Genomic DNA, 13,519 nt, shown 5'->3' with positions numbered 1-13,519 from the left:
GAATGATGTGGGTTGTAGCCCCTGAATTATAAAAGATCAAACTAAGAAGAGTGTATTGGGAAAAATACGAAACCATGTGTGGGTACTGCTTCGTGGAGTAGGCACATTGCAACGTGAAACCCCTATTTTTGGTTGGTTGTATTTTATTTCGAATAGAAGATCTATGCTTATGTTTTTGTAAAGTGGGTGTGTACTCTTGGTAGGCCTGACTAATCTTGGTTGAAAGTGGGAATGCATAAGAACTGTAGTTGGTCAAATTGACACTGCCATAGCCAACGATGTTTGCCAGCGTGCCAGTCAACAATACAATATGTGCCAAGATAGTGCCAATAGTTGTGGTTGTGAACACTAAGATTACAGAGGAATTCTTGGATGTGCCAGTTGTGACCAATAGTATCATTATAGTGAGACCTGTGAGTATCAATAGTACTGAGGACTGAGTTTGTGCTAGGTGTGAGTGCTATCATTGTTGGGTTAGCCAAGGGGAATGTTAAGTAGTGTATTGTAAAATTTGGGAAAATTTTGGAGACTCTGATTCACCCGATCTCAATGTTAGCCTGGGATCATCACTTTCTTCTCTTTTTCCATTGGATTCCCCCCCACCTCTTGGGCCTGTCCATTGAGGAGATGTTGGTCCTTGTTCTTTGGCCCTTCTAGGGGCTTTCCCTTCCCTAGTTCTTTTTTTTTTAATGACCTGCTCAACAAGATGATAGTACATTATATGCTACTTCAAGTCGCAGGTCAATCCATCGGGTTGTGGTCAATCGGGTCAACTGTACCACAAGCTACGTACTCGCACCCCTATATGAGATCAATGTCGGGCTCCAAGCTTAGTCCTATTGGCCCAATCGTTGTGCTTCCATCACAGATCTCATAAAACTTCTTATTCGGGTCACCACCAAAATATGTCGAAGTGGGTCATTCTTCAAAACGGGTCAAGAAGTCGAGGCAAACATAACAAATTCTAATGTTGCTTTATCTGAACTTGTTAATCAGCTTTAGAAGCTGAGTTTCATAGAGTATTAACAGCACTACAGGCGGCTCGGAATGTAGATCCTAAAGACAATCTCATTGCTACCGATAGCTTAGAATCAGCTAATTTACTCACAATGGTTGATTATGATGGATGGGAGAGAGGAAAAAGTAGAATTCAGTCTTTGTAAGGAAGAACTAGATTCAAAGTTCGTAAGAGAGAGATGAGGGAAAAAGAAAAAAAGCATAAAAGCATTTGGGATAATTAAGAAAGAAAAGAAAAAAGCACAAAAGCATTTGATATAATTAAGAAAGAAAAGCAGAAAAAAGCACAAAAGCATTTGATATAATTAAGAAAGGAATCAAAAAAAGCACGAAAGCTTTTGATGTAAGAAAGGAGACCGGGGGGGGGGGGGGGGTTTTTTTTTTTTTTTTCATTCAATTCCCCCTGCCCTGTTATTCTAAGTTTTAATTTCTTATTTGTTTGTTAATTCCAGCTGCTTGGTTTCTCTGATTACTATACAAAAAGATGTTACATTTGAATTAAACAATCATCATTTTTCAGATTGTAAAGGTCTACTCTCAATATCTATTTTTCTGTTCTATTCTCTGTTTAGTAAGGCTGTAAAGGGGTTAGATATGAAGCTGATATGTCCATATATATGTGATATCTGCCCCAATTAACCAAATGTGTGTTTTAAGGCATCCCCAACAAACTCTTCTTTAAAATCTTTTGCTGTGACAATATAGAGCAAATATATCTCAAACTCTTCTTGAAAACCCATATTAATTTTGCTACTATACTATTCATGCAACAAGAGCAGCTAGCAGCCATGACAACACAAAGGGTCTTCTTCCTTTGTGGGCAAGATCATAGAGACCAGTCACTGACAAGGCTTCTGTTGTTATGATAATTAAATAGGTAGATTCACTCTATCTCCTCTTATCTCCTACTTCAATTATCATTCAGCAAGCAAGAACTATGACAAGACAAAGGGTGCGCTTTGGGGGCAACAGCATAGAGACCACAGTCACTGATAAGGCTTCTGTTGTCAAAGATTGGGTGAGTAACATCAGCTCATGGTACAATGGAGACCGCATCGTTGGCTTGGACTGCGAATGGAAGGCAAACAAGAGTAAAGAAATGAACAACAAACCTGCTACCTTGCAGCTTTGTGTCAATAACAAGTGTATCATACTCCAACTATTCTACATGGACTACATTCCCCAGTCCTCGAAGGATTTCCTTAATGATCCTACTTTCACCTTCGTGGGTGTGGATATTGATGAGGATGTTGAAAAACTTAGGAATGGCTATGGACTCAACTGCAGTAGCACTACTGACTTGAGGGAATTGGCAAGAGAGAAATGGGCCGGTCGTTGGTCTCACCCACTCCAGCCTGGATTGAAGGTTCCTGCCAAAGAAGTGGTGGCCCTTTCTATGGAAAAGCCTGAAGCTCTAACTTGGCAGAGTAATTGGGAAGACAGGGAACTTTCTCAGGAACAAATTGAATATGCTTGCATTGATGCTTATGCCTCTTATAGAATTGGTGAAAAGATGCTCATGGCTAATGGTTTTTCTTTGTGGCCATTAATGAAACTACTTTTTGTCATTTTTATTAGTTATTTAGTCCTCAGTATGTTGAGGGCTCGACTGCTTGAGGCTTCATGCTTTGTTACTCTTCTGTATATAGTTTTATTTTCAGATACATGGCAGGATTCTCTCTCTCTCTCTCTCTCAACATAAAATATAATTTTGTTGTGTAGGGTAGGGGTGTCAATCCTAAGCCCGCACCGGTAGGTCCAACCGAGCCTGACTCACTTAAGGCCTGACATGAACCAGCCAGTTTAATAAACGGGCTGGGCTCACGGTGCAGGCCACTAGCCCGTCGGGCACCCGACCAAGTCAACTCACTTAAGAAGCCCGCTAGAACCAACTCATTTAGCCCGACCGACCCGACCCCCTTAAAAAATGCCTAAATACGTATTTTACCACTAATACTACAAAATATGAGCAAAGAATATATAGGACTAAAATATCCATATTCTAAATGGGACATTCAACTGTTAAAAAGAGTGTAATTCTTGCAACTTAAATTACATTTTAAAGACATGATTCCCTTAGTTCCGGAATTGTGAATGTTATCCTCTAGTAGTTTTAAAGCCAATAGTTTAATCATTTTAAAAAAAGATATTAGGGTAGGCACATTTAGAGCCCATTTAGAGTCCGTTTAGAATTAAATAGGTCCATAGCCCGTTTAAGATAACCCGTTTAAGGCCCGTTTAAGGTAGCCCGATTAAAGCCAGATACCGATTGGCCCGATTACAAACCGGACCATGCCCCCCCAAATTTAGGCTATTTAAGTAAACAGGCGAACACGGTGCAAGGATTTCACAACGCCAGGCCCGATTATACATGACCGAGACTGTCCCGACCTGACTGGTTGACACCCCTAGTGTAGGGGATGCATGGGATGCTTGGTTATAAACAATTTAATTATGACTAATTAAGAGTTGGAATAATTACAAGATTACACAAAATCAGGTTTTCTTTTACAAAACTATGCAACTATTGTTAGAGTTAAAAAAAAAATACACAATATTGCGTTTGGGTTTAACTACTCAAAACTGTGATTCTCCCTGATATGCTTTTTTTCCATTTTATCCCTGACTTCCCCCACTATGTCCACCTTCCCTACAACCCCACCCAGACCTGAGCCACCATTGCCATCATCGCAACCCCAGCCCCCGTAGGCCAGTACCTTCTCTGCTCCAACCATCCCTACCATGTGCAGCCTCAAGCCCCACTATGTCCACCTTCTATTTGTGAAAACTGCAGATTTTTTGGTTGACCCAATCTTTTGTACAAATACTAACAATAAAGTAGTTCTCTTACTTAAAACACATTGCGTGGAGGCAATGATTGGGAAAACCATGATTAGGAACCCCTTATATGTTATAGAATTATTTTGTCCTTTTCCCTTAATATATTTTCATTTTTTCTTTTATCAAAAAAAAAAAAAAAATGGTTTGTAAAGCACACACTGAAAACATACACTCTGATCCTATGTACGTACAAAGCATATGATACATACATACCCTTACTTATGTCCATACTAGAGACATGCTCTTACGAATAGGTACACATATACATTCGTATACATACTTTAAGAATGAAACATACCTTATGAAATAAGGGATACACACCCATACATCCATGTACCTATAGATGTACACAAACATCTGTATGGGTAGTCTGGCCTATAAATACCTGGTTTCTGCAAAGTAAAATGTTAGAAAACAGAGAGTGTCTCATGGGTAACGCATGCTCTAAATTTGTTTCTATTCTATTAAGTCTACTGTCTTTTTTTTTTTTTTTTTTTTTTCAGGCCTTCGGCCTACTAGTCCCGCGGATCCATACTGACCCCACAACTGCATAGACCGGTCATACTGTGGTTGAATGAGAACCATTCAACTTTCACTAAAAAAAAGAGCATTAAACACTCCTATGTGAGTGGCCCAAGGAAGTAAGAGGAGTCTACTAGTTCTTGTCCTTCTGCTCTTATATTGTTCTAATTAATCATTTGGAAAGTATACTACTTCTATTCAGATCTATTCTTCAATTTAATAATTGAATTAATAGTATGCGGACTCCCTATGTATCACACTTAATTAGGAGTGCACCTTTTTTACTATAGGATAATTTTATCTTGGAGGTATAAGAGCAGGTCAACCCAGAGTTACAAATAGGGACTCTTATACACCTTAAGGGGAGTATCTAGCTAATACGACTTCACCATGTGTACGTGTACAAAAGCTTTTACATCAAGTGTTGAACCTATATACCGGATTCTTACAATCCACAAGGACACTACTTAATATTTGTTCATCAATTGAGTTGTATCTCGTTACAGATAAGTCTAACACTGCCTCTTTTGATACTCCATTTACAACAGGTCCAAGTCTCTTTAGTCTTCTTTAGAGTTTGGTCTGGCCTTGTTGTGTTGCTTGCCCTCGTCACTAGTCGCCCTCCCTGCTACTCACGCTCCTCGAGCACTCGCCCCTATTGCTATCAAGGTAGTTACTGACTAGTAAGCCTTTGTTTTTCTGTTGTAGTGACCTTTGATTGAAGAAACCAGCTCGGCCTCAAATGAGAGACTGATTCTCCTTAGAACATTATCCATAACGTATAATTAGTTAGGGAGATGAAGGTTGTGTTTGGTATGCATGCTTATTCTGAGAATGCACATTTCCATTCTCATACTTTAAAGTGCATTCTTAACTAAGAATGAGAATATTGTTTGGATACATTTGTTGGCCAAATGCATTCTTAATTTTAAAATGCTCATATTTCTTGTCAACATTTCATCAAACAACTCGTGGGCATTAGAATAGTCAAAACTATAGCAAACATATAGGGAGTGGATACGAATTCTTAGAACAAGATCTGAGAAACAAGAGTGAGTTGCTTATGCAACTTAACCCTGTTTATAAGAGGGTACCATGTACTGCTTGTTCATGATGGGAAATCCATAGCTGAATCACTTGTCGTTCTCCAGTACATCGATGAGACATGGAAAAGAATCCATTACTTCCCACAGATCCTCACGAAAGAGCCATGGCACTTTTCTAGGCTAAATTTGCTAAAGAAAGGTAAACTGCTATCATCACTAGAGGAGAAGAAAAGAGGGGAAGAAGGTGATGATGGGTCGATGGCCTTTTTTTCTGCTACACAAAGACCCATGAGAGCACGATAGAACACAAGAGTCGATGCAAAAATGAGAACGCAGAATGGGTAAAAACTTGGATTCCAAAACGGGCCTCGTTCTTGGGCCCATACCTGAATTTGATTGTGAAACAAACAACCATTTTGACATCTCAGAATGTGTTCTCTGTGCAGAATGCATTCCAAGAATACAAACCAAACACAGCCGAAGTTTATGCTTTTTAGAATTGAAAAGTGAATTACTTTCTATCTTCTCAGGAAATCGATGAATAGCCACTGGTTTCTCTTGCTGCATAAGGAAGCGTAGAGCACCATGTATTTTTTTCCCTTGAAATAACGAAGCTTTTAATTTACTGATCTGATCATGATACATGGAGATTGATATTTACTGGTAATATGATCCAAAGAAAAATAGACAATTTTTACCAAAAGTAAAAATAAACAATGATTTCATTGATTATGGAAACTCCTTTTTTTTCTTTTTCTTTTTTTTTTTGGGGGGGGTGGTGTGTGGGGGGTGGGGGGAGTGTTGTTTCTAGGTGTTATATGATTCTTTTTTCTTGCCAGTGAGCTCCCTCTTCTACTGTAGGTGGCGCTATGCTCTCTAGTTTTTGTTAGTATTTCTATTATTTTTCTCTTTTTAATCCAAATAATCCTTTAGCAAAATAAATAAATGAAAAACCAACCAAACTAATTTGATCTTTATTGCTTCAGAAATGATTTAAAAATTTTCAGGGTATCATAATTAAACTATTCCTATTTTGGATTTAAACTTAGGCACCGTTTGATAACGTTTCTACAGAAACAACAAAAACGATTTTTCATGTTTAAGCCAAAAAAAATTAAGGCTTAAAAATTCTCCAATGCGGGTATAGAATGTTTGGAAATGGGTATGCACATTGGATTACTATTCAACCCGATCAATACTTGAACTTGAATATTTGATCAAATGGGTCGGGTCTTCAATCCGCATAGCTTAGTTGCATTTAATATGAGAATGGATCTGGATGATATCTGCACCATTGGCACCCCTGAATTTAAACCTCTTCATATACCATGTACCTAGAGAACACAGAAAGACCCCTCAACCAGGGCGTTTTAGTTTTCAATTGCAGTTCCTAGAGAACATAGAAAGACTTGTACAAGTGACTAGGCTTCTGTTGTTAGGTCAGTAGCACTGCAGCACTGCTGACATACGGGCTTTGGGGAAGAGCCGTTGGCTTGGCCGATTGCGGCAGCCGGGAATGAAGGATCTTGCCAGTGAAGTGGTGGGTCTTTATATGGCTAAGCCTAGGAATGTTACAATGAGTAATTGGGAAAATAGGGAACTTTCTAAGGAGCAAATTGAATATGGTTGTATTGATGCTTATGCCTCTTATAGAATTGGTCATAAGTTACTCATGGAAATGTGATAGCTAATGTTTTCTTATTTGGAAAGAAGGTCTAATGGAGTTGTTATGGGTTGTTTGAGTCATCGGAACACTAGGAGCTTCATGCTTTGCTTTTGAAAAGTTTTCTTGGTTTGGGATTTGTAGGTGTGAAATGGGTTTCTATAGTTCTGTAGTTTTATTTATGATATTGCAGGATTGATATAATCTCTCTCTCTCTCTCTCTCTCTCTCTCTCTCTCTCTCTCCCTTCAAGGGCATATCATTTTGTGACCAATGTCAGACCTAGATGATCAAACCACATGATGGCCCAGCCCAATTTTCATCCCTACCAGGCTACCACCATGTTAATCACTTAATGGTAACCAATTGTAGAGTATTGGTTACAAGATATTTCCAGAAAATTACCATATGTGGCCTGCTCCTCATAAGTCAACACTGTTCCATACATTGCATGGATTTTTACTGTAACTCATTTTGGCAAATCCAGTAGCCATCTTGACCTCTTCGGAGCCCTACAGCCTATGAAACGGATGTTTAATTACCTAGATCTCCAACAAATTAAACAGGATTTTTTTTTAGGGAAATTTACTATCACTCCCTGCATTTGGCCAATATTTATGAAAACTGTCCTATCTTCTTTTTTTTATTATTTATTTATTTATGATATTCCCCTGCTTTTGGGGTTTTACATCTCTTTCTCCACCTCCCCCTTTTTAAATATCCAGATTATTCCTCATTTTCACTTGTAACTTACTGTAGTTTTTTCAAATTTTTTTGGTTCAAAACATGTTTTTACTAATCTAAGAAAATTGGCTTTGTCCTTTTATTATTAATTGGTTTAAATATTGCTTTGTTGGCTGAAACTCAAACTCCTCCTTGGCTTCCGTATCATTATTTTTCTATTTTATATTTTTTTTTTCTTTTTTTCTAAATGCATTAGTATTGAGTCACTTAAAGGAAATTTTTTTTTTTTTTTGTCTCATCCATCATCTAGGTTATTGTTTATTTGTTATTATTATTATTTTTTTGTTTCATCCATCATCACGAGTTTAATAATCTATTTTTTTATCGGTATTGGATTGGTATCGGTCTCATTTGATACTAATTCGGATTAGTATTGAATCTAATGTTACATTCTTCGTTAGGATTACCACACATGGTTTTAGAGATTAAAAAAATTATAAAAAAAAAAAATTTGATAAAGTATTGGATCTCTATCATTATCAATCAATACCGATATGGACCACTTGATCCTTCCACAGTGAAAAGAGATTTAAATTTATGGGAAATGACCACCCTCTAGTGGAGGAATGGGACCCATGTAAAGTATTGATTTTTATTCCCAATCAATTTGGACCATTCAATTTTTTAATTAATCAATTTGAAAAAGTTTAGTAGGTTACAAATGAAAAGGAGGGGTAGTCTAGGTATTTAAAAAGAGCAGGGGAGATAGAGATGTAAAAGTCTAAAAGCAGTGGAGTATTAGAAAAAATAATAAATCAGTTGTTTTATTGCCGAAAAGAAAAAGACTAAACACATAAGAATTGAGGAAACCCTACAAGCCTCGCAAGGATAGGCCAAAGGAGGACAAAAGAGGGCTTCAACTCCTATCAGATTGACCCCAGAAAGCCCAAAACAGAAAACTTACTACTCAGCCATGAAGGCACTCTAGGGGCAACCACCATCCTCAACAGCTAGGGGATCAAATGGGATGGATACTCCACCACAGCAATATATAAGTTTCTAGGGTATTTAATTTGGTCCGGTAGGAGAAACTCCTAGCATTTGACTTCCACATCACTATGAGGCAAGGAGAGGCGCAGTGGGGAAGGAAGAAGAGAGGGTGCAGGGCTGGTTGTGCAAAGGGAGAGCAGATCATGTTCATGTATGAGAATGTTCTTGTACATCCCTGATTTATGGATTTAAAATCTATTAAATGAAGAGAGAGAAAGTGGATTCTAAATCCATGGACCAAGAGTGTACGAGAATTCTCGCACATGAACCTAATCCGATCTCATGCAAAGGAGGGGGTCTAGGGCCGAGGGTGAGGATGAGGTAGAGCTAGAATTTGATGGACCACTTCACTTTTGAAACTTGAGGTACTACAACTGTTTTTTTCTTAAACATCGGGAATCTTAAATGTAATTTACCCCTTATTTAATGTTGTATTTTTTTTTAAATCCCTTGTTTATCCCTACATTAAATGCAACATTGGAAAAACTGTAATAAATACTTCTTTTTGGTAGATAATTGCATTAAATATTTTAGGGAATGATAAATTTACCCTAACTGAAAAACTGTATTAAATATTTTTGGGAATAAGAAAAATAGTAAAATGAAGGTATTAAGTTCTAAATACACCAGTAGAAATGTTATTCTTATAAAAAAAAAAAAAATTAGAGGTGTCATTTAGACGCTCTGTTATGACTTGTAAAGAAAATAGTTAATGATATTCAATTAAGGCTTCAATTAATTATTTACCGATACATAGCTCTTTTTATTTTTTGGTAAGACATATACATAGCTTTGTATACCTAAAGATATTGGAATACACGTACACAACCTTACATGTACATGAATGATATATCTTTGAATGGAGGGGCATTTTTTGTGAATAGATAATATAATTTTAAAAACAATAAAAAAGTCTAATAGGCCAACGGAGGGGGCAGCCCATAATTTAAACGATTAAACAAAAACAACATCAAAATGGGAAGATATAGCCAAAACCAAGGGGGCAATACATCCACGAAAGATGGGGTAACAACAAAAAGTATAAAGAGAAGTTACAGATTTCAAAGATGCTACAACAAAACAAGGAGGAGAATTAAGAGGGAGATCTCAAGACAGGGCAAGATGTCTATTTCTACTTGAGTTTGGACCTACAATAGTGTAAAAGATTTTGTTCCTAATATCAAATGTGATGTCGTATTAGATTTTCTCAATTATACGCAATGAGGTACAATAGTTCAACTTTTTAAACTTCTTTCCCATAAGTTGTGATGAATAATTGCACTAAAAGCCAACGTACTAAGAATATCACCGAGTAGATCTGTCCTTGAAAGAGTTTCACTCACCTCCATCCTCTATCATCAAAAGGAAGAACAACGTTAGCTAGTGATAAACCAACGCTTATTAAGAACACATTTCCCGAAGTTTGAATGGATGGATCTGGATCAAATGCCAAGTACCTAGATAGAACACAGAAAAGACTTCGCCTTGGGTGTTTTAGTTTTCAAGTGAAGTTGAACCTTCCCAAAGCTTTCTCAGTGATATATACCATTTACCTAGAGAACATAGAAAGTCTAATTTTAGCTTATGGCGTTTTAGTTTCTCAAGTACTGAAGTTAACCCTTCCCCAAACCTTTTTACAAGTGAGAAAGGCTCCTGTTGCTATTATAAATAGGTAATTGAAATTTCTTATAAGGTTCACCAAAAAAAAAAAAAAAAAAAAATCTTATAGGGGACTTGTGAGTGTGGGCTCATAAGGAATTTGTTAAAATGGCTAGTACTATCTAAGGATCCATAATTGCAGTTGCGAGTGGTGGGTTATAGCCCCGATTTTGTATTATTAAAAAACCGAACTAAGAGGAGTGTATTGAAAAAAAAAAAATACGAAAGCCCATGTGGTTACCACTTTGTGGAGTAGGCACATTGTTGAATCACGTAAAACCCTGTGTTTTGGTTGGTTGTATTTTATTTTAGATAGAAGTGCTATGCTTATATTTTTGCAGAGTGGGTCTGCACTCCTGGTTGGCCTGACCAATCTTGGTTGAAGGTGGGAATGCAAACAAATTGTAGTTGGTAAAATTGGGATTGCCCTAACCAACGATGTTTGCTAGCATGCCAGTCAATAATACAATCTATGCCAAGACAGTGCCATCAATTGTTGTTGTTGTAAACATCAAGATTCTAGAGTAGTACCAGTATGGTGAGTGCCTATGAGTATCAGTAGTGTTGGGGAGTGATTTTGTGCTAGGTTGAGTGGCATTATTGTTGGGTTAGCCAAGGGGAGTGCTGTATAGTGTATTGAAAAATTTGGGAAATTTTTAAAAATCCTTATTCACCTCCTTTCAGGTTGAGCCTGGGATCATCGCTTTTTTTCTCTTTTTCCATTGGTTTCTCCCCCCTTTTGGGCCTATCCATTGAGGGGAGATTGGTCCTTGTTCTTGGCTCTTCTAGGGGCTTTCCCTTCCCTAGTTCTTTTTTTTTTTTTTTTGAATAAATTTATATTATATTAAAAATGGGGGGGGGGGGGGGGGGGGTGGACACATTGTTCTACCGTAATTGTAACCGATGGAAGCTTTGATATGGTAAATAAGAAGGCAAGATGGAAAACAGTGGTAGAAAATTCTAATGCTGCTTATCTGAACATGTTAATCAGCATTAGAAGCTGAGTTTCATAGAGTATTAACAGCACTACAGGCAGCTCCGAATGTAGAACCTAATTTACTCACAATGGTTGATTATGATGGATGGCCTTGAAATATTTTTTACTTTGTTCGAGGCATTAAATTCCTTCTGTGAACTGGAAGGTTATGTGGTTTGTTACATTCCATGGGATCTTATCTTTCCAACGCATGTTTTGGCTTTTAAGAATGCAGGATTAGAGTCCCTTAACTTGGTAACTTCTCTAGATAAGAACTTTTTTATCCTTTTAATGTATCAGCACTTATAGAAGAAAAAAAAAATTACGTAGAAATCCACCCCCAAAATAAAAAGTTAAAGAGGAGAGAGAAAAAAGTAGACTTCAGTCTTTGCAAGGAAGAATTAGATTCAAAGTTCCTAAGAGAGAGATGAGGGGGAAAAAAAATTCATAAAAACATTTGGGATAATTAAGAAAAGAAAGCAGAAAAAGCACAAAAGCATTTGATATGACTAAGAAAGGAAATAAAAAAAAGCACAAAAGCATTTGCTATAAGAAAGGAGAAGGGGGGGGGGGGGGGGGGAGAGAGAGAGAGAGAGAGAGAGCTATGGGACTCATTTATCTATCTTCTCCTTTTGCTTAGGAAGCCATTTCTTAAAGAGTTGGAAGGTAGGAAGAGAGCATAAGCATGTATTTATTTTTTTCATTCAATTCCCCCTACCCTGTTATTCTAAGTTTTAATTTCTTATTAGTTTGTTAATTCCAGCTGGTTGGTTTCTCTGATTACTAGACAAAATATGTTACATTTGAATTAAGCAATTTTCATTTTTCTTACTAGAGAACATAGAAAGACTTGTACAAGTGACTTGGCTCCTGTTGTTATGATAAATAGGTAAGAGTCCCATCTGCTTTGATACTAAACTATTCACTGAAGAAGAGTCATGACAACACAAAGAGTGCTCTTTGCTGGCAATATCATAGAGACCACAGTCACTGACAAGGCTTCTGTTGCAGAAGATTGGGTGAGTGACATCCGCTCCAGAGACAATGGAGATCGGCGAGTCATCGTTGGGTTGGACTGCGAATGGAGGCCACACCCGATTAGATACATGAGCAACACAACTGCTACCTTACAGCTCTGTATCAATGATAAGTGTCTAATACTCCAGCTATTCTACATGGACTACATTCCCCAGTCAATCAAAGATTTTCTTAATGATCCTACTTTCACTTTTGTGGGTGTGGAGGTTGCAGATGATGCTGCAAAGCTTAGGAATGAGTATGGATTGACCTGCAATAGCACTGCTGACTTGAGGGCTCTGGCGAAGAGACATTGGCCTGGCCGATTCCGGCGGCCATCATTGAAAGATCTTGCCAGTGAAGTGGTGGGTCTTTATATGGCTAAGCCTAGGAATGTTACAATGAGTAATTGGGAAAACAGGTAACTTACTAAGGAGCAAATTGAATATGGTTGTATTGATGCTTATGCCTCTTATAGAATTGGTCATAAGTTACTCATGGAAATGTGATGGCTGATATTTCCTTATTTGGAAAGAAGGTCTAATGGAGTTGTTATGGGCTGTTTGAGTCATCAGTACACTAAGAGCTTCATGCTTTGCTTTTGAAAGGTCTGGTTTTGGGATTTGTAGGTGTGAAATATATTGGTTGTTTGAGTCATCAGTACAGTAAGAGCTTCTTTTGAAAGGTTTTCTTGCTTTGGAGTTTGTAGGTGTGTAATGGGTTTCTATAGTTCTCTAGTTTTATATATGATCCATTGCAGGATTGATATAATCTCTCTCTCTCTCTCTCTCTCTCTCTCTCTCTCTCTCTCTCTCTCTCTCTCTCTCTCCATAAGAATACTGCATCATACCTACATTGCATGTATTCAAACTATTACTCATTTTGGAAAGTCCAATAGCCATCTTGACCTCTTGGGAGCCCTACAACACATGCAAGGGATGTTTAATTACTTACATCTCCAACAAAACAGGATTTTTATTGTCAAAAAGAAAAAGACTATATACAGACAACAATATATAGAGGTGTCATTTAGATGCTCCATTAT

At 37.5% G+C, this 13,519-nt stretch overlaps 2 protein-coding genes across 3 annotated transcripts; both read left to right on the top strand.

Moving 5' to 3' along the window:
• Positions 1 to 1,397: 1,397 nt before the first annotated feature.
• On the top strand, positions 1,398 to 2,695 carry LOC122076410 (Werner Syndrome-like exonuclease; the record flags this gene model as incomplete). Its single annotated transcript, XM_042641709.1, has 1 exon — positions 1,398 to 2,695. A coding segment is annotated over exon 1 (741 nt), but the record flags the coding sequence as incomplete, so codon positions are not given.
• A 9,337-nt stretch (positions 2,696 to 12,032) lies between these two features.
• LOC122077293 (Werner Syndrome-like exonuclease) lies at positions 12,033 to 13,245 on the top strand. Of its 2 annotated transcripts, none has more exons than XM_042643189.1 (2): positions 12,033 to 12,123; positions 12,347 to 13,245. In XM_042643189.1, the coding sequence occupies exon 2, from the start codon at positions 12,396 to 12,398 to the stop codon at positions 12,897 to 12,899; it is 504 nt and encodes a 167-aa protein (XP_042499123.1). In that variant the 5' UTR covers positions 12,033 to 12,123; positions 12,347 to 12,395; the 3' UTR covers positions 12,900 to 13,245. The 2 variants fall into 2 exon arrangements, with proteins under 2 accessions (XP_042499123.1, XP_042499124.1); XM_042643190.1 differs by having other exon boundaries at positions 12,044 to 12,123; positions 12,293 to 13,245.
• Positions 13,246 to 13,519: the final 274 nt, after the last annotated feature.

Source organism: Macadamia integrifolia, chromosome 4 (genome assembly GCF_013358625.1).
Source record: "Macadamia integrifolia cultivar HAES 741 chromosome 4, SCU_Mint_v3, whole genome shotgun sequence".
Classification (NCBI taxonomy): Eukaryota; Viridiplantae; Streptophyta; class Magnoliopsida; order Proteales; family Proteaceae; genus Macadamia; species Macadamia integrifolia.
Note: the sequence above shows the minus strand (reverse complement) of the source record. Positions and strands in the feature narration are given on the sequence as shown.